At 38.3% G+C, this 23561-nt stretch overlaps 3 protein-coding genes across 3 annotated transcripts; 2 read left to right on the top strand and 1 right to left on the bottom strand.

Annotated features, from left to right (window-relative positions):
• Positions 1–5994: 5994 nt before the first annotated feature.
• On the bottom strand, positions 5995–8382 carry LOC110801021 (uncharacterized). The gene is made up of 3 exons (XM_056829159.1): positions 7505–8382; positions 7053–7401; positions 5995–6928 (listed from the first exon to the last, which is right to left on the bottom strand). Exons 1-3 carry the CDS (start codon positions 8375–8377, stop codon positions 6270–6272), a joined length of 1881 nt encoding a protein of 626 aa, XP_056685137.1. The 5' UTR covers positions 8378–8382; the 3' UTR covers positions 5995–6269.
• A 6987-nt stretch (positions 8383–15369) lies between these two features.
• LOC110788108 (U-box domain-containing protein 38) lies at positions 15370–17531 on the top strand. Its single transcript, XM_021992749.2, has one exon. The coding sequence runs from the start codon at positions 15612–15614 to the stop codon at positions 17253–17255; it is 1644 nt and encodes a 547-aa protein (XP_021848441.2). The 5' UTR covers positions 15370–15611; the 3' UTR covers positions 17256–17531.
• Positions 17532–21133: 3602 nt separating this feature from the next.
• LOC110788081 (putative DNA glycosylase At3g47830) lies at positions 21134–23561 on the top strand. The gene is made up of 4 exons (XM_021992725.2): positions 21134–21661; positions 22322–22522; positions 22859–22915; positions 22996–23561. Exons 1-4 carry the CDS (start codon positions 21245–21247, stop codon positions 23230–23232), a joined length of 912 nt encoding a protein of 303 aa, XP_021848417.1. The 5' UTR covers positions 21134–21244; the 3' UTR covers positions 23233–23561.

Raw genomic sequence — 23561 nt, 5'->3', positions numbered from 1 at the left:
GCATGATTTATCTCAAATTTGTCCGATTTCACTGGATCTTCTCTCTTATTCATTTAATTTAAAACCTAAGAAACCAGTTATTTAAACACCTGATCTCTTAAATTGAGTTAGTTATTCCACCACGGATTGGTCTCATCTTGATACACCAGTAACACCACTGCTTGGTCTCATCTATGTCAACCATCCCCAACTCACGACCTACCAAACACACTCATCATAACCCACTTGGTAGCCATCACTTTTTTTTTTACGCATAGCACACCCGGTTCACCGGAGCTTAGCTCCGACTACATCCGGATCCGACCCGGGTCGTACACCTTGCTTGTGGTGGGTGAGTCTCCCAACAAGAGTTTTTTACATACGGCGAGACTCGAACCCGAGACCTCCCTTAAGCGGCATCAAGCTGCTTACCACTTGAACCAACTCTATGTTGGTGGTAGCCATCACTTTAGCTTCTTGTACGTGAACAAAAGATAAGAAGTTCACCAAAAATTGGCTCGAATACTACGAGTTGGCCCACTTATTTTTAACACAATAATAATAAAATTCATAAAATTGGTAAGGCGCCAACTAGCATAACACGTGGGACAGGTCGCACATGAGACTCTTTTATGAAAAACTAGCAGAAATCCATCTCGATATGAATTTTTCTGCTTTCTAGACACGGCTCATTGGAACAAGAGGCATGGGATATAGCACGTGGGCCTACACGGCCCATGCACAACTTAAAAACAAATGCTGACGCGTTTGATACTACACAACCTGTGTAACAACCCTATTTCTAACCTAACAGAACGTTGTCGTTTTGGGTCGGTCTTCACTCTAATTTGTTTATTTTCTAATCTATTCCTCGACAAACCCCTAGCAGTTTATACTTTCGGTATAATTTTCCGTTGGAGTTTCGTACGCGTTCGATCAGGTGAAATTCATAAAATTTATTCCTCAAATGGTTGATTTCAGTTTTGAATTCATATATATTCTCCAATGATTTTAATTAGTTTTTGTTATTTGGAATTAGAAATCTGATAATGAATTTGTTTTTGTTGTTGTGAATGTTAGGGTTGTTCGATGGGTATAACTATAGATTGGTCTGATCTCCCGGAAGAATTGCTGATGCGAATTGTCGAGAATCATCTAATATCACTGGAAGATTACATCATGTTTTCAGTTGTTTGTCATTCATGGCACCGTGCTGCTTATACTTGTTCCAAATCCAAGTTGCGAAACCAGTGGGCTCGTCAAATGCCATGGCTTATGCTAACAGATGGTAATGACGATTCCTACTCCCGCCATAGTGTTCCCGAACCAAGTAATTGGATGGATGACATTTTTGCCTACGTTCGCGAATTTGAAAAAGAAGAGTATCCAAGTGAGGGAGATGATAATGAACTTTTAAGTGAAGAAGATGATGAGATTATTATTGTTGGGGTGTTAAAATGGGCCCACCATTTTAACCTAAAAGCCAATAAAATCCACTCAAGCCCAATATCCCTTACAAGGCCTCAAAGGCCCAACAAAGGCACTATATATACCCCTCAAAGGGCAAGGTAAAGGGTCATTCTCTAACCCTAGAGAAGCCACCCTACTCTCTCTCCCCTAAACACCTCATTTTATACATCAATTGTACTGACTTGAGCGTCGGAGGCTCCGCCTCGGGGACCCCCCTTGGCCCGGAGTTCATCTTGCAGGCACCGTACGTGATCGGAACTCAAGACATCAAGGACGCTCCTTCCATCGTTTCAACCCCGGAACAATTTGGCGCCGTCTGTGGGGAGAGAGTACAATAACCCATGAAGATCCACTCTTACATGGCTATCGTGTTCAAGCACAAAAGTGGCCGGAAAATTTGAAGATAGCCAGCCAGAACTACTAGTTTACTAACAAATCTTCATCATTCGAAGGTGGATAATGTGTTTGGCAAACTCATTTGACGACACTTCAGTCGCAAACAAACAAATCAATTACGAGCTACGCATCAGCAAAACATCTAATGACCAAGTTCCATTTATCAAGAGCCAAGAGAAAGATCTGTTTAAAAGATAAACAATCTTTTACTACAAGAAAAGCATCTTCCTGGCGGTAAATGATTAAAACAAGTTGCAATTTGTTTTGTAGGTCCCTATTTACATTAATTAATGATAAAGAGGAAAGCTCCAACAAAAAAAAATAAGCTTCAGGATGTCAAACCGAGCCGAAGGTAAAAATCCGAAGGATAAAACCGAGCCGAAGGTAAAAATCCGAAGGATAAAACCGAGCCGAAGGTAAAAATCCGAAGGATAAAACCGAGCCGAAGGTAAAAATCTGAAGGATAAAACCGAGCCGAAGGTAAAAATCCGAAGGTAAAAATCCGAAGGATAAAACCGAGCCGAAGGTAAAAATCCGAAGGTAAAAATCCGAAGGATAAAACCGAGCCGAAGGTAAAAATCCGAAGGATAAAACCGAGCCGAAGGTAAAAATCCGAAGGTAAAAATCCGAAGGATAAAACCGAGCCGAAGGTAAAATCCGAGCCGAGATTACAACTCGAACCGATGTTACAATCCGAGCCGATTTTAGAAGCACGTTCTTAAACAGATCTCCGGATTTGAAGAGCGAGGTTAAAAATCACTCAAAGATTACAACTCGAATCGATGTTACAATCCGAGCCGAAGGTAAAAAGCCGCTCCGAGATTACAACTCGAACCGATGTTACAATCCGAGCCGATTTTAGAAGCACGTTCTTAAACAGATCTCCGGATTTGAAGAACGAGGTTAAAAATCGCTCAAAGATTACAACTCGAATCGATGTTACAATCCGAGCCGAAGGTAAAAAGCCGCTCCGAGATTACAACTCGAACCGATGTTACAATCCGAGCCGATTTTAGAAGCACGTTCTTAAACAGATCTCCGGATTTGAAGAACGAGGTTAAAAATCGCTCAAAGATTACAACTCGAATCGATGTTACAATCCGAGCCGAAGGTAAAAAGCCGCTCCGAGATTACAACTCGAACCGATGTTACAATCCGAGCCGATTTTAGAAGCACGTTCTTAAACAGATCTCCGGATTTGAAGAACGAGGTTAAAAATCGCTCAAAGATTACAACTCGAATCGATGTTACAATCCGATCCGAAGGTAAAAATCCGAAGGATAAAACCGAGCCGAAGGTAAAAATCCGAAGGATAAAACCGAGCCGAAGGTAAAAATTCGAAGGATAAAACCGATCCGAAGGTAAAAATCCGAAGGATAAAATCGAGCCGAAGGTAAAAATCCGAAGGATAAATCCGAGAAGAAGGTAAAAATCCGAAGGTAAAAATCGATCCGAAGGATAAAACCGAGCCGAAGGTAAAAATCCGAAGGATAAAACCGAGCCGAAGGTAAAAATCCGAAGGACAAAACCGAGCCGAAGGTAAAAATCCGAAGGATAAAACCGAGCCGAAGGTAAAAATCCGAAGGACAAAACCGAGCCGAAGGTAAAAATCCGAAGGACAAAAATCCGAAGGTAAAATCCGAGCCGAGATTACAACTCGAACCGATGTTACAATCCGAGCCGAGGTTAAAATTCTGAGCTGAAATCGACTTTCACTTGGAAGTGATCAAAATCAAAACCCAACCCATTTTTCAAATAGAATTGGGTCTGGGGGGCATTTGTTGGGGTGTTAAAATGGGCCCACCATTTTAACCTAAAAGCCAATAAAATCCACTCAAGCCCAATATCCCTTACAAGGCCTCAAAGGCCCAACAAAGGCACTATATATACCCCTCAAAGGGCAAGGTAAAGGGGTCATTCTCTAACCCTAGAGAAGCCACCCTACTCTCTCTCCCCTAAACACCTCATTTTATACATCAATTGTACTGACTTGAGCGTCGGAGGCTCCGCCTCGGGGACCCCCCCTTGGCCCGGAGTTCATCTTGCAGGCACCGTACGTGATCGGAACTCAAGACATCAAGGACGCTCCTTCCATCGTTTCAACCCCGGAACAATTATGATTAATGATGATGTTGATGTTGGGGAAGAGGAAGAGGAAAAGGCATTTGTTAATTACGATGATGCAATTGTTAATCAAAGAAGTTTGTTGAACTTGAGGTTGAATAAGGAAAGAATGTATACTTTCAACCTCCCTGAAATAAAAGGCAAAGCATGTTGGGGTTCGCCGTATGGTTGGCCGAGGGGGCTTTTTGATTTGACCACGTTGAGGGATGTTATATATAAAAGTGAGATGAATTCACTGGTGTTTGTTGACGAAGTAGGTAGCTTATACTATTGTGATATTGATAGCTTTATCAATACTCCAAAAGAACTAAAACAGCTTCAACTTTCCAACACTAATTATGTGTAGACCTGGTTATTGGACAGGGTAGTCCAATGGATATTGGGTTAGGGTCAAGTTAATAGGGCTCTTATTGGACAGGGCCTTTATTGGACAGGGTCATTATAGGGTCAAACTTATACTACAATTATTTTGAAAATTAAAATAGTAATGATACCAAAAATTACGTGTATAGCTTCGTATTTACTTGTACTTGCACATGGCTCTTTTGTTTTTCATTTTTCATTGCTCGTTTATTGACCCGCCCACTAATGACCCGCTATTGACCCGCGACCCGCTTTTGACCCGCCCATTATCGACCCGCTAAAAATGACCCTTTCAATACCCGACCCTCTTTTGACCCGCACCGACCCTGACCCGCCCCGCCCGATAACCAGGTCTAATTATGTGTATGGACCTATTGAAATAGATCCAGATTTTACGACTACGCTTTCAGAGCTCGACACAGAGCCTTACTTATACATCGTCCAGTCTGACTTTGGTGGCGATATTCTGATAATCAGAAGAGGTAGAATGTTAGAATACGGAGAACGATTAAACCTACACTCAAATCTCATACTACCGCAGTTCCAAGTAAACTTTGGGAATAGATTTCAAAGATATACGATTAGTCCAACGGTATATGATGATGCGCTATTGTCTAATGATCCGTAGTCGTTGTGGCTTTACGATTCCAGTAATATCATTTGAAGATTTCATCACAGATGACATTGCAGTATAGAAACTCAACCCCTCCAAAGAGGACTACCGAAGCTAAACTGCCTCCACCTGCTTAGCAAACTCGCTTCTGCAACTGTTTGGAACATGTTTTGCACCAATGCCTTCCGGGAGTTGAGATTGTGTATGTCCTGAGATGTATTGACAAGGTGGCGGATAAAATGGCTAAAATGTGTCATTCGATGTAATATATCTTTAATTAATTTAACGGTTTTTTCATGAAATGCCCCTGAGGTTTAAAAAACGCACCAAATACCCTCGCCTGTTTCGATTCACATAATATACCCCTATTTTTTTCCAAGTTTGCACCAAATACCCCTTAACTGACCTTCCGTTAGTCCTCCGTTAAGTCGTGTTTATAATTCACAGTATACCCCTTTTTATAAACTTAATGCATAATATACACCTATTTTAAAATTAAGTTGCACTAGATACCCAAATTGCAGGAATTTGAATTTAACGGCTAGTTTTTAAACCTAGGAAGCAAAATATAGCCGTTATGTTCTTGCTGCATATAAATGCTACTAGTGTTCACCTCACTTGCATACTTTCCCCTCTCCAAATTAGCCATGAGCTCTCATTCAAAAATCGAATCTTCTTCCATCCCAAATTTAGCATACATTAGAGTTCCTAATAAAAATTGCTATTGCGGGAGAAGATTTGCAATTAGGAGCTCGGAAACGGAAAAAAATCCGCAAAAGCTTTACTACAAGTGTGATCCTTGTGATAATTTCAAATGGTGCAAAGGTTTTCTTGAGCACACAAGTGATGAAGTTCAGAGCAAGGGAAACAGAGATGATGAAAACAGGGGAATGCAAGAACAAAGCTGGGGAATGCAAGAACAGAGCAGGGGAATGCATGAAGAGTTGAAGCTATTGAAGAAGAAGATCAAACAACAGAAACAGCAAATCAATTTTGCAATAAAAATTGGTGTATTAATGTTTGCATTTCTGATTTGGATAGCAATGAAGTAAAGTTGTAACAAATTTCATGAAATAAAGAGACTTTGTTCCATAAATACTTGTTCAAGCAAATAAGCTTTACATAAACTGAACTTTAAGTGGACAAACACCACTGAACTGCACAAAAAGAGGTGTTCTAAGCATTTCACTGTTTCCAAAAAATGATCTCTGCACAACTGTTTCCAAAAACTGATTCTAACTAAACTGATTCTGACTAAACTGATTTGACTAAGTTAGTTTAGCTTTGTGCACTACAATTCACAAAATATAGCCAACTGAGGTGACTATGCAGCTGCCTTTGACCTCTTCCTTGTGTTTGGTCCCCCATTTGATGTACTTGCTCCTGCTGCACCACTCTTTGAAGTACTTGGTCCAGTGGCACTTGTTCCTCCACTCTTGCATGTTCTTGAGTTGTGACCAAACTCTCTACACTTTCCACATTTCACATTTGTGTTCCTCTTCCCTTTCTTTGGTTCATTTGCCCCTCTCTTTCTCTTCTTAGCAGGTCTGCCAGATGGTCTTTTGATGGTTGGAGGCTGAATGGAAGGAAGGCCAAAGTCAGGCCATTGAGATGGATCTGCCATAGGATGAATATGTTCTGCATAGGTTAGCTTGTATGCAGCAGCCTTGAACCATGGGGATATGAAATCATGGGGGTTCATCCTTTGGTCATATATGACCCTCAGTGCATGCTTGCAGGGGATTCCACAGATCTGCCACTTCCCACAGGCACAACTTCTTGTTGCAAGCCTAATTGGGAAGTTGACATGTCCATCCCTAACCTCAAATTCACCCCCTCCACATGCTGTGGCATAACATAACCTGGACTCAGCTGTCCTCTCCTCTAACTCTTTCAATGCATATGCAGTGAGCTGACCTTCCTCCATGTCAACTGCCTTGTCAAATCTAGCCCCCACCCTCTGCATACACCAACTTCTGATTGCTGTACACCAGACATTAACCAACAAACAACAAGTTCAGGGGTATATTATGCATGAATATGATTAAACAACAAACAACAAGTTCAGGGGTAATATTATGCATGAATATGATTAGAAGAGTTATACCTTCCAATAATGAGAAGACAGGCATGTCTCTGAAGGGCTTTGTGCATGCATTGAATGACTCCACAAAGTTTGTTGTGTTGTGATCACAACAAACAGTAGAGTCAAACTTATGCCTAGACCACTGCTCAATGCAGCTGTTCAAGTATGCAGTGGCATTTGCATTGTACTCACTGATCTTTTCCATGGCCTTACCAAACACATACTCATTGTATGCATTAGCAGCTATCCAAAATAGCTTGTGGAATGCAGATCCACTGAAGCCATTGTTCTTACAATTCATGTATAGGTGTTGGCAGCAAACTCTCCTAGTTGCTCTAGGAAAAGTTTCTCTAACTGCCAACTCAACACCCTACACATCAGCAAACAACAAAAACAGGTTCATTAATATAGAAACATAAACATAAGAAAAAGTAAAGATCAGAAAAGAGTAAATATCAGATCAGTACACATACCTTCATCCTATCACTGATGAAGGTCCAATCATCTCTGTTGCAACCCTCCTGCTCAAACATTTGCCTCAAACATCTCATGAAGTAGGTCCAACTGTCACAACTCTCAGTGTCTACTATCCCATAGGCAAGAACAAAAATTTCATTATTCCCATCTATGCCAACTGCTGTCAGTAGAATGCCCTTGTAGAAACCACTTAAATGAGCCCCATCTATTCCAATTATGGGCCTACAACCCCTTAGAAACCCCCTGACTTGTGCAGCAAATGAGAAGAAGCAAGCTCTGAATTTTGGGTTCACATCCCCACTACTGGCCCCCCATGTTATAAGTGCATGACTCCCTGGGTTTGTTTTCTTAATCATCTCAGCATATCTAGGCAACAGCTCATATGCTTCAGCCCAACCACCATGCAGCTTTCCCTTTGCCATACTCCTGACCTTGTACAATAGCCTCTTTTTCACCCTCAACTGAAACTTCTCCTGTGCATACCTCCTCAATGTCTCCACTGGAATCTCTGGATTTGCCTCTATTTCCCCCAACATATGCTTACACAACCACTCAGAGGTCACTACTGGATTCTCCTCAAGCCTCCCACAAGTTCTGTGGGACCCACTGATCACCTTAATGGCCCAGCTAACATTGTCAAACAACCTACTGGCATGTATCCTCCAGTCACATGACTCCACTGCACACACTGCTGTGTACCTCCTATTATCAGCCCTCTCAACACTAAGCCCAAACCCCTCCTGTATGCAGTAACTTCTCAACACTTCAAGAAATGTGGCCTTATCATGAAAGATCAACCAGGGTTCTAACTGAATGGACCCATATGGTTGATCAGTCCATATTTTGCCATTTTTATAGGCCTTATCCATCTTTGAGGAACCATTTAGACAATCCTCAAACCCCAAATCAGGAATATCATCAGGAATCACCTCATCATCAACATCAGAATCAATCCAATCATTCAGAACATCCTCTTGTTCAGAATCTGATTCCTCATAATCAGAATCCTCACTCTCCTCTTCTGAACATATCTCACCAACATCAGCAAAAACCCCTGGTGTCTTAGACCTTCCTGTACCCTTTCTCCCTTTTCCCTTTCCCTTGGAAACCCAAGTTCCAGCCTTCTTAGCAGTGACTTTGTTAACCCTAAACCCCTCAGGTCTAGCTCTGCCCCCCTTCTTTTTCACTGGCTGAGCTTGATCAGGTGGTGCTTGATTGTTAGGCTCATCAGTTTGGTTGTTCTATGGTGGAGTGGGATTTTGTGGTGGTGGTGGAGGGGTGTGATGTTGTGGTGGAGAGGTGGGATGTTCTGGTGGTGGTGTGTGTTGTTGTTGTTGTGGTGGAGAGGTGGGATGTTCTGGTGGTGGTGTGTGTTGTTGTTGTTTTGGTTGGGTGGGTTCTTTCTGTGGTGGGGGTGGTGGGGGTGGTGGTGTAGGTTGTTTGGTGGGTTGTTTAGGTGGGGTGGGTTGTTTATGTGGGGTGGGTTGTTTAGCTGATGCCCTCCTTTTGGGGGTTAGTTTCTTAGAAGCAGGCTTATCCTTGCCTTTTGACTTAGAAGCAACATGATTTGTGTGTTTGGGTGGGGTGGGTTGTTTCTTTGGGGATTCTTGTGTTTGTTTTGGTTGAGAGCAACCTGGAAACACCTCATCAGCATCATCTTTGCTAATGACTCTCACATACTCAACCTTCATGTCCTCACAATCAACAACAGGGACCTCCATAGCCACAGTGTACTCCATTTGTTCCTGTATTTCCCTCAAAATGTCCTCCCTTTCCTGTTGTTTCCTCATTGCCTCTTCCTCCTCTCTTTGAGCCCTCAACAGTTCCTCTTGTCTCTCCTTAAGTTGTCTCTCTTTTTCCTTTCTATGATTCTCAATTGTTGCAACAGCATTCCTAAACACCAATCCTGGTTTATCTGTTCCCTCAACCCAAATTTCAGCAGTGTCTTTACCCCAATTCCATCCCCACAGAAGCCTTAAAGTCTTATCATCATTCAATTCAACCTTACCACAAGGACCCTCAACATACAAGCTAAAGGTACTAGGCAAAAAAACATCTTGCTTAACTGATTCCTCAAAGATATCAAGAAACAACTTCAACAAACGATATTTTTCCATGTCTCCCACTCTAATATCAAAACTATGTGACCCATAACGTAGTAACAACCAAATAGCACTCATCCTAAAGGGAAAAAATAATGAAACTAACATCAATTTTCATTCCAACAACCACAATTGACCAATAACCAACAAGAAAGTTGCGCAATTTTAAAAAAAAAACTGACAATTTCACAAACCCTAACCCTAATCGATTTCGTGAAAAAAAAACAAGTTTACCAGCAAAATTAAACAGAGGAGAAGAGATTATTACCTGGAAGTAGACTAACCAACTTTAAATTCCGTTTCCTCTTCAACACTAACTCAACTGGAAATCGCCTCAAGTTTCTCCCTTTTTTGTCGCGATTGAAGCAAAATCACAACCCACGAACTCGCCTTTAAGGTGCGCAGCAAAATTCACAAAAATATTGAAGATCTACCCAGAATTTCTAGGGTTTGAGTAGGATTAGAGCTTGAAGAAGAACAGGGGAGAGGAGAGAGAAAGAGAAAAATGTGAACGGTTTTTTTTTTTTTTGGTCTTTCTGTGAAAGTGAAGGAAGTCAATGGCGCTAAACCAAAATTAAGGGCAAATAAGTAAAACACCACTAACGGCAGACTAACGGCGTTAGCTAACAGGGGCATGTCATGAACAGTACGGATAAATAGGGGTATATTATGTGAATCGAAACAGGCGAGGGTATTTGGTGCGTTTTTTAAAACCTCAGGGGCATTTCATGAAAAAACCGTTAATTTAAAGTGTTTTGAACAACCCTCCTATGTTTGTTGTGAATGTAATTTTGAAGGATAAATTTCCTTGAACGTTCTCTTGTAACCTTTTGAACTTTTTAATCTAATGTTCTATGCTTGCATTAAAAATAAATAAAAGATTGCACAAAGAAAAATGAAATAACGAAAAGAAAAGTTAGTGAGTGGGAGTCTGGGACAACGGAGATTATTTTAGTAAACACATGGGTTAAAAGCTGACCGACCCGAAATAAATGCCCATTCAGTGATGAATACACACTGTTTTTTTTTTTGGGTTCTACTACGAGGAGTTCCCACCGCCTTCGGCGAGTGAACTAATCTTCCGCGGGAGTTTGTATGGGTACCTCGATGGGCAGCATCCCTCCCAGTTGAGATTTTTTCCATTCCCAAGGCTCGAACCCGAGACCTTGGTTAAGGAGCAAGAGGCCCTTAACCACTCATGCCAACCTCAATTAGTATGAATACACACTGTGGTTCTGCCATGTATGGATCTTCTACAGCCCGGAATGAATGGACCTATTTCAATTAGGCGTAGCTGCTTATTTTTGGACCGACTGAGTAGTGGCCCAATCAGGATAACATATGGACCAAAAGAAACCATATATTCAAGTTGATCTGACATATAATTTAGTCGTAGCAATAAAAATTAAAAAGTATGCAGCTGAATTCTTAGGTTGAAAATTGGAACTTAAATTATACAATACTCAAGTAACTTAAAAAGCAACTTGTTGATTTCCCTAACGGTCAAGACTTTGACCAAGAAATTTACATGCGGAATAATCCATAGTATTCAATTTTATGAGATTGTGTTCTTGGGTAAATGGTCTTAAAACGTATTCAATGTAAGATATTAGTAAAAAAACCTGACCCGAAAATTCTTGGTCTTGAACAAGATTTTGTGAACCGTAATCCAATTTTATGCGAACCCGAGCAATCCGAAAAGTAATGGGTCAAAATTCGACCGATCCCGTTTTGGAACTGACCGATTGGAAATCATTGTATTTATAGTAATAAATGAGATTATGAGAAAGTTTAAGCATAATAAACACGTTTTTACTATTATTGTGTGTAATATGATTTTAATTTGAATTATACGCCATTTTATGATTAAATTTGTCTAAATATAAACTTGTGTAGGAAAATTTGTTAATTTGTACCCATAATTTGCTTACTTAGGCCCTGTTCTGTTCACCTTATTTTCACTTTTTTCAGAAAAAATAAGTTCAGTTAAGTTCAGATAAGTTCTGATAAGATAAGTTCAGGAAAAATAAGGGTTGACCAAGTACAATTCATAACTAAAATAAGTTTTGATAAGTTCTAAAAAGTTCAGATAAGTTCAGATAAGATAAGTTCAGAAAAAATAAGTGAAAATCAGGTCAATAGAACACACCCTTATATATCACCCAAATTAATGAAAATATAATGTGCGTTTTAAAATCTCTCAACCCGTTGGGTCGACCCGAACTCGAAAGTTCTAGGTCTTGAACAAGCATTGTAAACCCGAACCCAAAAGTGACCGACCCGATTCAACAGAACCCGAAAATATTTTTGTACAACCCGACCCGACCGACCCGTTGGACAGATCTACTCATATTTGTACACTCTAGTACTCCGTACGCTACACTTCTATCGTTATCATTTCCTTACCATAAATTACCGTAAGTAACTTTTATCTTTCAAGACTTTATAATATTCATATTCTATGTAACTTTCCGAACTGATGATATCCCTAATTTTAATTTTGTGTTTTAAAAATAAGATTCCACTCTTTTTTATAAATATAAGCAAGAAAGGGATTAATTCTAAGCATCAACATAACATATGGAGTGAAGTCATAATAGAAAACAATGTCACGTTGAACTCATTAGATGAACAAGTATATATTACAAAAACTAGGAATAAAATGGGAAGAAAAATACAAGAAGAAGAAGGATGAAAATTAAACAAAATTCGTAGCTGAATAAAGAAGTAAACCTTTTGGAATATCTGAGCAGATCGGCCATCTTAAATTCATAATCCATCCACATGATTCTCCCACCTTTTTGTCCCTACCCACAGTCAATCCAAACCCCTTTTCTTAATGAACTGGACCATGTTTACTTTTATGCTGGATTTTATTAATTAGAGGGTTCAATAATTACAGACATTATTGCGATTAGCAGGTAAGAAAATCAATCCTATTTTGTTTTATTAGAGTTGGAGGTGAAATGATACGAAGATTTATGTAAAGAAAGTACGTTACATTTTCCTGTCACAAAAAAATTTGATGAAGTTAAAAAGAGGAGGCTAATCTTGAAATTTATGCAAAGAGAGTAGGTTACACTGAAGAAAGTACGTATATAATACGAAGTATGAAACTTATGGATAATGTGAGGACAATTATAGAAACATCACATTCACTCTAAAAACACAATATTATTTTTGATTCACGACTTGTAAGTTACTATTATTTGTAGGGAAAGTTTTTCAATGGCTATATAAAATCGGTAGCCATTGTAATTGTTAAAAATCAGGACCCTTGATTGTATAGACTTAATCTTATCCGTTAGATTCTTTGACCAAAAATTTCATGGAATTCAGTTATTAATTTCCCTTCAAAAAGAAAAAGAAAAAAAAGGAAAAAAACTGCTTAGTGAAATTTAGTGATGGCGTCATTCAGTGGAAGAAAATCCCAACTATAAATTTCGTGACAATGAACTTTCATTTTTAAGGTTGAAGTAACCACTCTTCCTTCTACATCCATCAAGTATTCATTGAGTCATGGACTCATGGTATATAGAATCGGAAGTTATCCAATATAAACGAAGTAAAATAAATGAAAAAAATAATCTTTCAGAGGTCCAGTCATAGTGCTAATCAAATGGCCACAATCTTGTTCTACTAATTACGTAGTACTTACTGACATATCTAAGTCTCCTATTTCCACAAAAATGAGAGAGACTGAGCAGGCCTTCACTGGAAGAAAAGGAAGACAGAGAGTAATTAAGTATTTTCCTTAAAAACAAAATCCTTAGTCAATGAAATAGAGGGTGGAGATTTAAAACGAAGAATGAACGATTCAGATCAAAAGATTACAATAGTTACAAAATTAGTGTAGCCGTTGTAAAATTATCCTATTTGTATATATAAAAGTCAATGAAAAAGTTCAATAGTCTAAAACTAAACTTTCCAACACTATACTACAAAAAAGAAAGTTAAGTCAAATTTAAAAGGTTGTTGGGCATTGTTGAGGGAATAAGTAAATCAAATGTAATTTGGGACTAACTGCCTCAAATTGAAGAAACAGAGGGAATATTGACTAACATATCAAGTAGAACTCTATGAACCTATTAGGTATGTATAATCATGATTTAAATATGCTAAAATGTTATGATTAGCCGTCTTAATGAAACTCTTAAGAAGTACTCAACCCTTAAACCCTGTTTGAAGTCTCAGACTCTCCACCCAATTAATACACTTGAGTCTTGACTGTTGACCACACCATGGTCAAATTTATCATCCAATTCAAGCATACAATACACAACCAATAAACACTAGACAAATTAGAATGGACCAATTACTAATCTATTCCACCAAAACACCACATCACCCAAAGCACGAGGCCTAGTTCTCATCAAACTCTTTATTTTAATACAAAGTCCACCAATTTTTTTTTTTGTTAATGGAAAAATCTCACTGAATATCTTGCTCCCAACTGAAAACAAAAAACAGATTATTCCATTATCTTAATCTTTCTTACGTACTCCGTAGTATGGAATGCGGAGTAATCCGTATCTCTTACTAATCATACAAATTACGGAGTAGTAGGATTGTTGTATCCGAAAAGAAATAGAGAGGATTCTAACACGATAGTAAAATAACGGAATACTTCCTCCGTCTTTTAATACTCGCAACGTTTGGACTTTTGCCACTATTCATATAATCTACTTTGACTATTCTTAGTGCTTTTTATATAAGATATAACATAGTCATGTGAGATCTTGTTAGATTCGTCTCAATGCGTATTTTCAAAATATAAACTTTTAATAATTTTTGCATAAAGAGAATTTAAGATATAAATGATCAAAGTTGTGCATTGGCATGCGTGAAACTAACAAACGTTGCGAGTATTAAAAGACGGAGGAAGTATGTCATTTTTCATTGTTCATCCGTCATCAAATTAAACCCATTTCACATTTCCACAAATGCATTACCTATCTTAAAAAAGATAACACTTTTTATGGAACATTATGAATTACATGTATAGGTGAATTAAAGAACTTAAAAAACAATACTCCTCCGAGTCTCCAACATAAAGGTGATTTGAATGCAATTCATTGATAACACTAGCACCATCTCAGAAGTCAGAAAGTTTATCATTTATATTGAATTTTGTATTATTGACATTATACAATCTCAAATGCTAAATTTCAATAATCTTAAATTGTTACACCATATGTGTAACTAAATAGTACTCGATATACTATATATGTAATTATTAATTCCGCATCAAATGAACACATGAATGTATGTGTAATTAAATAGTACTCGAGATACTATGCGTGTAATTTTAATTCCGGACCACATTAAAGATGACCGTGGGCCTAAACAGGTCGGGCCCACAGAAGGTCCACATTCTATCGTGTCGGGCCGAAAAGTTCAAAATAAGGCCCAAGCCCGGTCCGAGCCCACAAGCTTTCGCGCCGGCCCGTCGTGCCTAAGGTTAATTTTACTAAATTCAGTGTGCTTTCTCGTGCCAGGTGGAGTCATGCCGTGCCTTGTCGTGCTTTTCCAAAAAAATTAAGGCTCACGGCACACGACTTCGTGCCGGGCCAGACTTTATTCATGCTCAGGCCGGGCTGGCCTTTTTTTCATGCCGAGTCAGGTCGGGTTTCGGGCTGGCCCGATCCACAACCACATTTAGACCACATGAACACATTAACCATCATTTTCAAAAAGTAGTGTCTAGATTTTTTTTATTTTTTTTTAAGTAGTTGCTTCCCACACCCTCTCTCTTGTAATCCTCTTGTTGTCTCACCCTCAAAGCTAGTCAATCATCGATCACTATACGATAATACGAGTACTAAAATTCCATCTGCAACGACTCAGTCTCTTCTCAACCTCCTTAATATACTCTCTTCAAATATCCTCTTCACCCCCCCTCCCGGCCTCCCCTGCCCTCCCTCCACTCTCTCTCCTCTGCCAACCAATGAAAACCTGAATTAAAGAATCAATATATCAAAATCAAATTGATTAATTAATTATGGGGGGAAATGGGAAATTCCTCAAATTAAATTTCTCATTTTACAGAAACTCACATTCACGTTCGTCATCAAAAGCTCAGTCTCCACCGCCACCGCCGCCGGAATACATCTGCCCTATATGCAACTCCCTTTTCACTGACCCGGTTGTTGTAGGGTCGGGTCACACCGTCGACCGCCTCTGTGCTGAGGTTTGTGAGGTTCATAACTTTAAGCCGGATTTCCCGGATGGTACCCGCCCTGATTTCTCCACTAAAATCCCCAATTTGGCCCTCCGCACTGCTATCCCCACCTGGTGCTCCAAAAACGGTGTCGCTTTACCTCAGGAAAAGGAGAACGTCGCCGTCGAGAGGATTGTGAAGGAGTTGCTTGAGAAAGAGGAGAGAGAAAATGGTTTGATTCGGCCATCGGAGAGGTTCCTCATTGACTCGGTAAAGGATAAGGCTGACCCGGACCTATCACACGCCGTCACCGAGTTGACTCACCGGGCCAACCGGTTCGATACGTCGACGAGCTCCGAAGAGTCTGTGATTGCGGCTGCTAGTCCGCTTACGCCGCTGCCGTTCACCACTCGGCCTGCTTCTTGTTGGTCCCCCTTTCATACCTCTTCATCGGATACCCTAGTTTCTGACGAAGCGATGAACCCTAACCCTAATTTTTCCGACGACGAGGAATTCATATCTAAATTCAAGAGCTGTGACCCGTACGAGCAGGAGCAGGGCGCTATTTCGCTGAGAAAAGCGACGAGAAATGACGAAGAAGCTCGGGTTTCTGTGTGTACGCCGCGGTTGTTGCTTGCTCTAGGATCGCTGCTTTTCTCGAGCTACGAGAAAGTTCAGATAAACGCCATAGCTGCGCTGGTGAATTTGTCGCTTGAGAAGTCGAACAAGTTGAAGATCGTACGGTCAGGAATTGTTCCTACGGTGATTCAGTTGTTGAGAGGGAGATTGTCAGAGGCCCAAGAACACGCCGCGGGGTTGATATTTTCTCTCTCCTTGGAAGAGAAGAATCGGACTGCAATCGGTGTTCTAGGCGCTTTGCCGCCATTGTTGAACTGCTTGTTAAGGTCAGACTCAGAGAGAACTCGGAGTGACGCGGCGCTCGCGCTTTATAATTTATCGCTTGATCATAGCAACAGAGTTAAGCTCGTGAAGCAATTCAACGCCGTTCCGCCGCTGTTGGCGGTGCTGCGGCAGGAGAAGGAGTCTATCGCCGGGAGAGTTTTACTGGTGCTGTATCAATTAGCAGCGAGTACTGAAGGAAAGGCGGCGATGTTGGATGGGAATGCGGTGGAGCATTTGGTGTGGATGTTAAGAAAAGGGAAGGGCGAGTTTGAGTCCGAGTCAACTCGTGAAAACTGTGTCGCAGCACTTTACGCGCTGAGTCACGGTAGTATGAGGTTCAAGGCTCTCGCCAAGGAGGCGAGGGCGGTGGAGGTGTTAAAGGAGGTCGAGGAGAACGGTAGCGAGCGGGCAAAAGAGAAGGCAAGGCGGATACTGGTGGTGTTGAAAGGTAGGATAGAGAGTGAGGATGGGCTTGGGGAGGGGATCGATTGGGAGGCGATTCTGGAACCGGATGGTGGACTGAGTCGGACTCGGAACCGAGTTGCGGTTGGTCCTGGTTTTGGTAAAACGACCGAGTTTTGACCTTGACTTTGGTAGTTTGGTTTACTTTGTTTTTGGGCATTAAATTTTGGGTTCAAGATCAAGATGTAATTATTGATGACTATGTTAGATTGTTGGTCAAGGGGTTATGAATTTTGGGGAAATTAATTCTATTTTTAATTGTCAGATTTTTATAAATACTTGTGGATTTTGTAAATAATTAGTGTTACATTTTGGAAATATGGATGGATTTGGAAGGTATCTTATTTGTTTAATCTGATACTGTATATATTAACACTAGAATTTTTGTCTCTGTTACATTACCGAATGTCTAGTGTTTGTTTAACTTTTGTTACTTGTGTTTAACTTTTGTTACTTGTGTTTAACTGTACATTTTGGATTCAAATCCTGAAGATATGGAACACTTGTTGGCGAACTTTCCTCGGATACCAAGTCGAGCATGGACTTATGGAGATGTAGTACGGAGTAATTTGAATCACCGGCAAGGTAATCTATAAATGAAATAGTTAACACGTTTTGACTTTTGACATTACTCATATAATTGACTTTATCATTATTGTAATTTATATTTACAAAAAAAATTTACTCCCTTTGTCTCTTTTTGTTTTTTACGTTTTTCTTTTTGGGTTTTTCAAAGTGTTCTTTACATTTCCTTTTATATTATCACATAAATGACTTATTATTCTATCAAAATTTGGGCCAATTATTATTTTAACCAATTAAATTCATTGGGATATTAAAATTTTCACACTTTTTTATTGGGACATTAAATTTTTCTCATTTCCCAATATCAGAATTTTGATAAAAGTGAAAACATTATAAATAAACGTAATTTATCTTGTTTAAATAAAAAAAATTGAGGAATCTCGATGCAAATTAATTAATCGTTAAAACGCGTGAAAAATACCAAAAATATAAAACAAAAAGAGACGGAGGGAGTAATCATCAAATTTTTTTAATCATTTTTAACCATTGATAATAAAATATGCTAGTGATTTAAATATTTCATTAACCAACACGACAAAATAAATGTATCAAACTATCAATTACTCGGTAAAAAAAGGAGAACCAAAAGTTATGAATCAAGTAGTACCGAGTACGGAGTATGAATTAAGTTGTTGATCAACTTATTTCTTTATTGTTTTGGAGCTTGAAAGAAATGATGACGACAAGAAGACATTGAATGAAGAAATCTGATTTCTTTGATGTTAAGGTTCCCTGTTTTCATTGCTTTGACTAAGATTAATTATGTCACTGCTTTTTAACCCTTTCTAAACAGAGTAGTACTTCCTCCATTTTCTAATTCGAAGTGGGGATTAAGAAAATGGGGAAATAGTGGGATTTTGGATATAGATTAAGCAAAATTAGAGGAATAAGGACAAAGTTGTAAATTTAATAGTGCAAAATTACCATAATCGTAACTGTTCTGGGTGTGGAGTAAGAACAACTGACTGTGGAATAGTGAACTTTCGTTGGGGATGTTGACTTGGATCTGCACAACATAATGGATTAATTAGCCTCGGGGTGGTTCGAGGATCCCCCTCCGATGCCTAAGTAAGATTACTGAACGTAATTAAGATATAACTGAATAGTAAGTAAAGAGTGTGTTTAAGTTTTTCGTACCTTGTAGCAATAAATGAGGTCTTCCTTGTATAGACATGGTGTCCTATACGGTCGAGTAACTTCTACCTCGTAGGACAGTGACTTGTTTGGTGGTGACCTTTTGGTGATCTTTGATCACGTGGCTAACTGTTAATGTCGGTAGGAGAGTTGTAGAAATGCTGGTAAGAGTTAAATCGGTTTATTTACTCGTTTTAGCTCTTGGATGACTTTGCTGACGGGAGTTCTGCCGGTATGAGCCCATGCCGGTAGGACACCCTGTACAGTAACGTTGTTAGAAAGACTTGTCATTTTAAAAAAGTGTTGCAACTATTAGAAAACGGATGAAATAACATGATGCTTTATTCTTTCCCCTATTAAACTAATAAAGAAGTTGTTACATCCTGCAAATGGACTACATGACTTTAATAGTATTGAATTGCTATTGACTTAATTTTTAATTGGGAAGTTTCATAAAAACAAATTTCAGGATAATGACGTGTAACTTATCATAACTCCTAATTTGTTTTTTTATTTGATATAGAATGATGAATACTAGTTAATAATTTCATATGTTATCTTCAATGAAGATTTTGGTCCGTATTTGATGGAATTGTTCCATATTGTGACCTAAATATATTGGAGTGATAGTGATTTTGACGTTGTAGACTTGTAAGCATGTCATATATAATACTTTGTACAAATAAACTTACATACAAGTATATGATGAAGCGCATGAATATCAAATTTATATAATTATTTACAAAATTTATTTATCACATAGCACCTAAAACGTGAGACAGTGGTGGAGCAATGATATTAGATGTTAAGCGTTGACTTGACAAAAGTTGACTTTCTCTGCAGTTGGTTTGACAACAAACTCTAACAAGTGACATGTATCTCGTATCACCCTCTTATCTATCAAGGATTACACTTGTGTACTCCGTATAAAATAGTACATGAGTTGAGATAGTTATGTGCCTGAAGAGTTAAGATGTGATAATTATAAGATTAATTAAACAAATTTACATTTCAAAGTCAATCTGTTTTGCTCCTCACTATGAATCTGACAAGTGAAATTGGAGGAGAATAATTATGAATAGGAAATCCCACTTTTTCTTAATTCATCTTTAACCTAAGTGAAGTAACTGTAGTGATTGCCTATAGTGGTACACGAATGATGCCTACCTTTAATGAATGGGATAATGTAGTTTTTGACCCCAACAATTTGGGGTTGGAATTTGGAAATGCTTGTAATTTGTCCATTATTCACTATACTTGCTAGTGCAATAAATGCAATCACAATCACTTTTTAATAATAAAAAACTATCTTTTAATAGGTTTTTTCTCCCGAGGGAGGAGTATTTTGTTGTTGGATTAAAAGGTTTAACAATATAAAACGTAACTATTTGCTCATGTAGTGGCTTGAGAAAAAAAGATTTTCAAAAATCGAGCTCATTTTCCTTGAAAAACAAAATAAAATCGAGCTCGTTTACGTTTGATTAATGAAAATCGTAGTAGCTAGTATAACTGGGAACCTACATAGTATTCTAAACTTCGAGTAAAACGAAAAAGTAAAGATTATTATCTATAAGTCATCAAGCTCTTGAGCTCTTTCCTTAGGGAAATCCCAAATTATTCATTCATTTAGATTAAAGAATAATCACTTTAGTTATATTTCTTAATACAACAAAATTCAATTATCTTATTAAAAATATAAGCATCTTACAATTATGACACCTATTATGAATAAAAAATAATAATTATATATCTAAAACTACACACATTTAAACTAATCAAATATTTTTTCAAGTTAAAAAACAATACTACTATTAGTTCATCTCTATGCATATGTTTCCTTGTGCGATATCTACGTAGCATCTATTTATGTAGATCAGGTCCATCATGTAAGGAAAAACTCTTTATTTTGTTGAGAAACCTTATATTTCCTCCGTTTCAGAAAATTCTTTACGCTTTGGAAAATGTGTCCAAAGTATAAAAACTTTGACCGTAAATTTTCACCATTATATACATCAAAACGTTACTTGTAAGATCTTGTTAGATTGGTGTCGGGATGTATTTTCAGAATATCAAATTTTTATAATTTTTTCACATACGAAATTGGATATATTAGTAGTTAAATATTGCATTAGAGTCCGTGCAAATAGTAACTGTAAAGATCTTTTTGAAACGGAGATAGTACAAAGTTGAGCCCGAATACTCTGTATTAGTTATTGCTAATTACATCCTTAAACATAGTTTGTGTTTGTGGTATTAAGAAAAAAACACAAGGAATAAGAAGATTAAGAAAAGGAAAAAGAAAGAGAAAACCCCAAAAAACATAATAACATTCCCTAATGTAGACATTTCAATTTTAATCTCCCTTCCCAATTGCAAACCCAGTTGAAAAAATGCAGAAACCAACCCGAAAAAGGAAGCAAATTTCTCCCCAAAACGACAAACAACATGCAGAAATCACAATTGCTAAAATCAGATCAACTCAAACCAAGAGAACCCCCAAAACAGCCACAATTGAACCATACCCATCTCACCCAAGACCAACTCCAGAAGATTGCTTAGCGATTAGGGATGAACTCTTGGAATTTCATGGATTCCCTGAAGAATTCGCCAAGTATCGCGAGGAAAGACAAAACCCAGAACCTAAAACTTCGAATTTGATTAATGGGTCAGTGAAATCAGAGGTTTCAGTTGAGAAATTGAGCGTTTTGGATGGTTTAGTGAGCACTGTTCTTTCGCAGAATACTACTGATGTTAATTCTCAGAAGGCTTTTGCTTCTCTTAAAGCTGCATTTCCCACTTGGGAACTTGTAAGTTGCATTAATTTCTGGAATTCATTATCAATTATCATTGAATATTTATGGTTTAATTGTTGGATACTTGATGCTTACTGTATTTTTTTTCTGGATTTTGAATGTGCTATTTGCCTATTTCTGCTGGAAAAATCCTAAATTTATGGTTATATACTGGTTCAAGAACTATAGATTAAGTTGTTAGGCAATAATTGCTTTGATTTTTGATTGAAGCAGTACTTTTAAGTAGTAATTGATTATTTAGGCTCTTTGATGTGTCCTGCCGTTTATTTTTTTTGTGAAATATAGGATTTTTTTTGGCTCTATGGCACATATACAGATAACCCAAGGTTATGCATGAATGGTTTAAGCCTTAATCTTATTGAGCTAAACTTTTTATATGCATTGCCAGAGGAAATACACATTTAAGGGCCTGAATTCACTGTTATTATGAAGCATTACATCTATAAGAGTCGCGAGTATTGGTAGAGTGTTTATGTTATCTTAAATCTTTCTGTGGTAATGCTAGATTCTTATATACTGAGTTTACAGCGCGTAGAAGTGTGGTGTATCCATTTTCACATGAGTACATTCAGGACATTTTTGAGTTTTGAAATCTTGTTCCTTTTTGTTGCTGTCTGTGTAATCTGTTTGTGGCTCAATCTCTGTAAATTTTAGGTCCTTGCTGCTGAACAAAACTTGTTAGAGAATGCCATCAGATGTGGAGGTTTGGCTCCAACTAAAGCTTCCTGCATTAGAAACATCTTGAGTTGCCTCAACGAGAAGAGTGGGAAGTTGTGCTTAGAGTACTTGCGAGACTTGTCCATAGACGAAATAAAGTCCGAGCTCTCCTCTTTCAAAGGAATCGGGCCTAAAACTGTGAGTTCTGTTTTGTATTTTGCCTTGTAGGATGCTATGTCATGCAGGAGGAATGTATTGCGTAATAGTGTCTGATTTTAGTAGTAGCTGTTTGTTAGGCAATTTTTGCAAGACGTGTGGTTAAAAAGAAGGGTTTGTGAATAGTATGCATAATTACCGAAACATGGACATGTGCCTACTTCTATCAATTTCATATCGGTTATGAGCTTCCTGGTGTTTGAATCATCTACATTAGTTGGCGTCTTTTGGTAAAAAAAAATGGTAAAGAATGGATGTAATAGAAAAATTGTGTTAGTTTTTGTTTGGCTATGTGATAATTTGGTAATTGGTTTTCAGGTAGCTTGCGTTCTCATGTTCCATTTACAGCAAGACGACTTTCCAGTTGACACACATGTAAGTGTTAGTTTATGTGCTGGTGAAAAGACTATGTCACATGTTTGGAAGATCCTCTAAAACCGAATTATGCATTCCAGATTTTGCAGATAGCAACTACTCTTGGTTGGGTACCAGAAGGAGCTGATGCGAAGAAGACGTATCTTCACCTAAACCAGAGAATTCCTAACGAACTGAAATTCGATCTGAACTGCCTTCTGTTTACACATGGTAAGATCTGTAATAGATGTTCTACAAAAGTGGGAAAACAAGAGAAGAAAGAATCAGTCAATAAGCCACCCTGTCCTTTATTAAACCACTGTAAGAAATCTGATTAGAAGTGCATGAATAAATTGGAATTTCCTTCAGTTATATTTCTATGTCACTCTATCACAGTCCACATGGTCACAACAGCAGATAATCTTGCACAGGTCCCACCGTTTTGCTGGTGTTGGGTTAGTAGAGAGGTTGCTTCTAAAAAGTGTTGACTTGGTTTATAAGGTTTGCAACTTAACCAATTAGGTTCATACACCCAAGACTAAAAGAGGAGGCATGTTTTTACCTTTTTCAAGAGTTTATACTTAATATTGTAGGGAAAAATCTTGTATGGGATGGTCTCACAGTGACTTTAGCTTATTCTGAAGATGACTTGTTACTTTAGCTTATA

The sequence above is a fragment of the Spinacia oleracea genome, chromosome 5 (assembly GCF_020520425.1).
Source record: "Spinacia oleracea cultivar Varoflay chromosome 5, BTI_SOV_V1, whole genome shotgun sequence".
Taxonomy (NCBI): domain Eukaryota; kingdom Viridiplantae; phylum Streptophyta; class Magnoliopsida; order Caryophyllales; family Amaranthaceae; genus Spinacia; species Spinacia oleracea.
The sequence above is the reverse complement of the archived record's forward strand: the minus strand, read 5'-3'. Positions and strand labels throughout refer to the sequence as shown.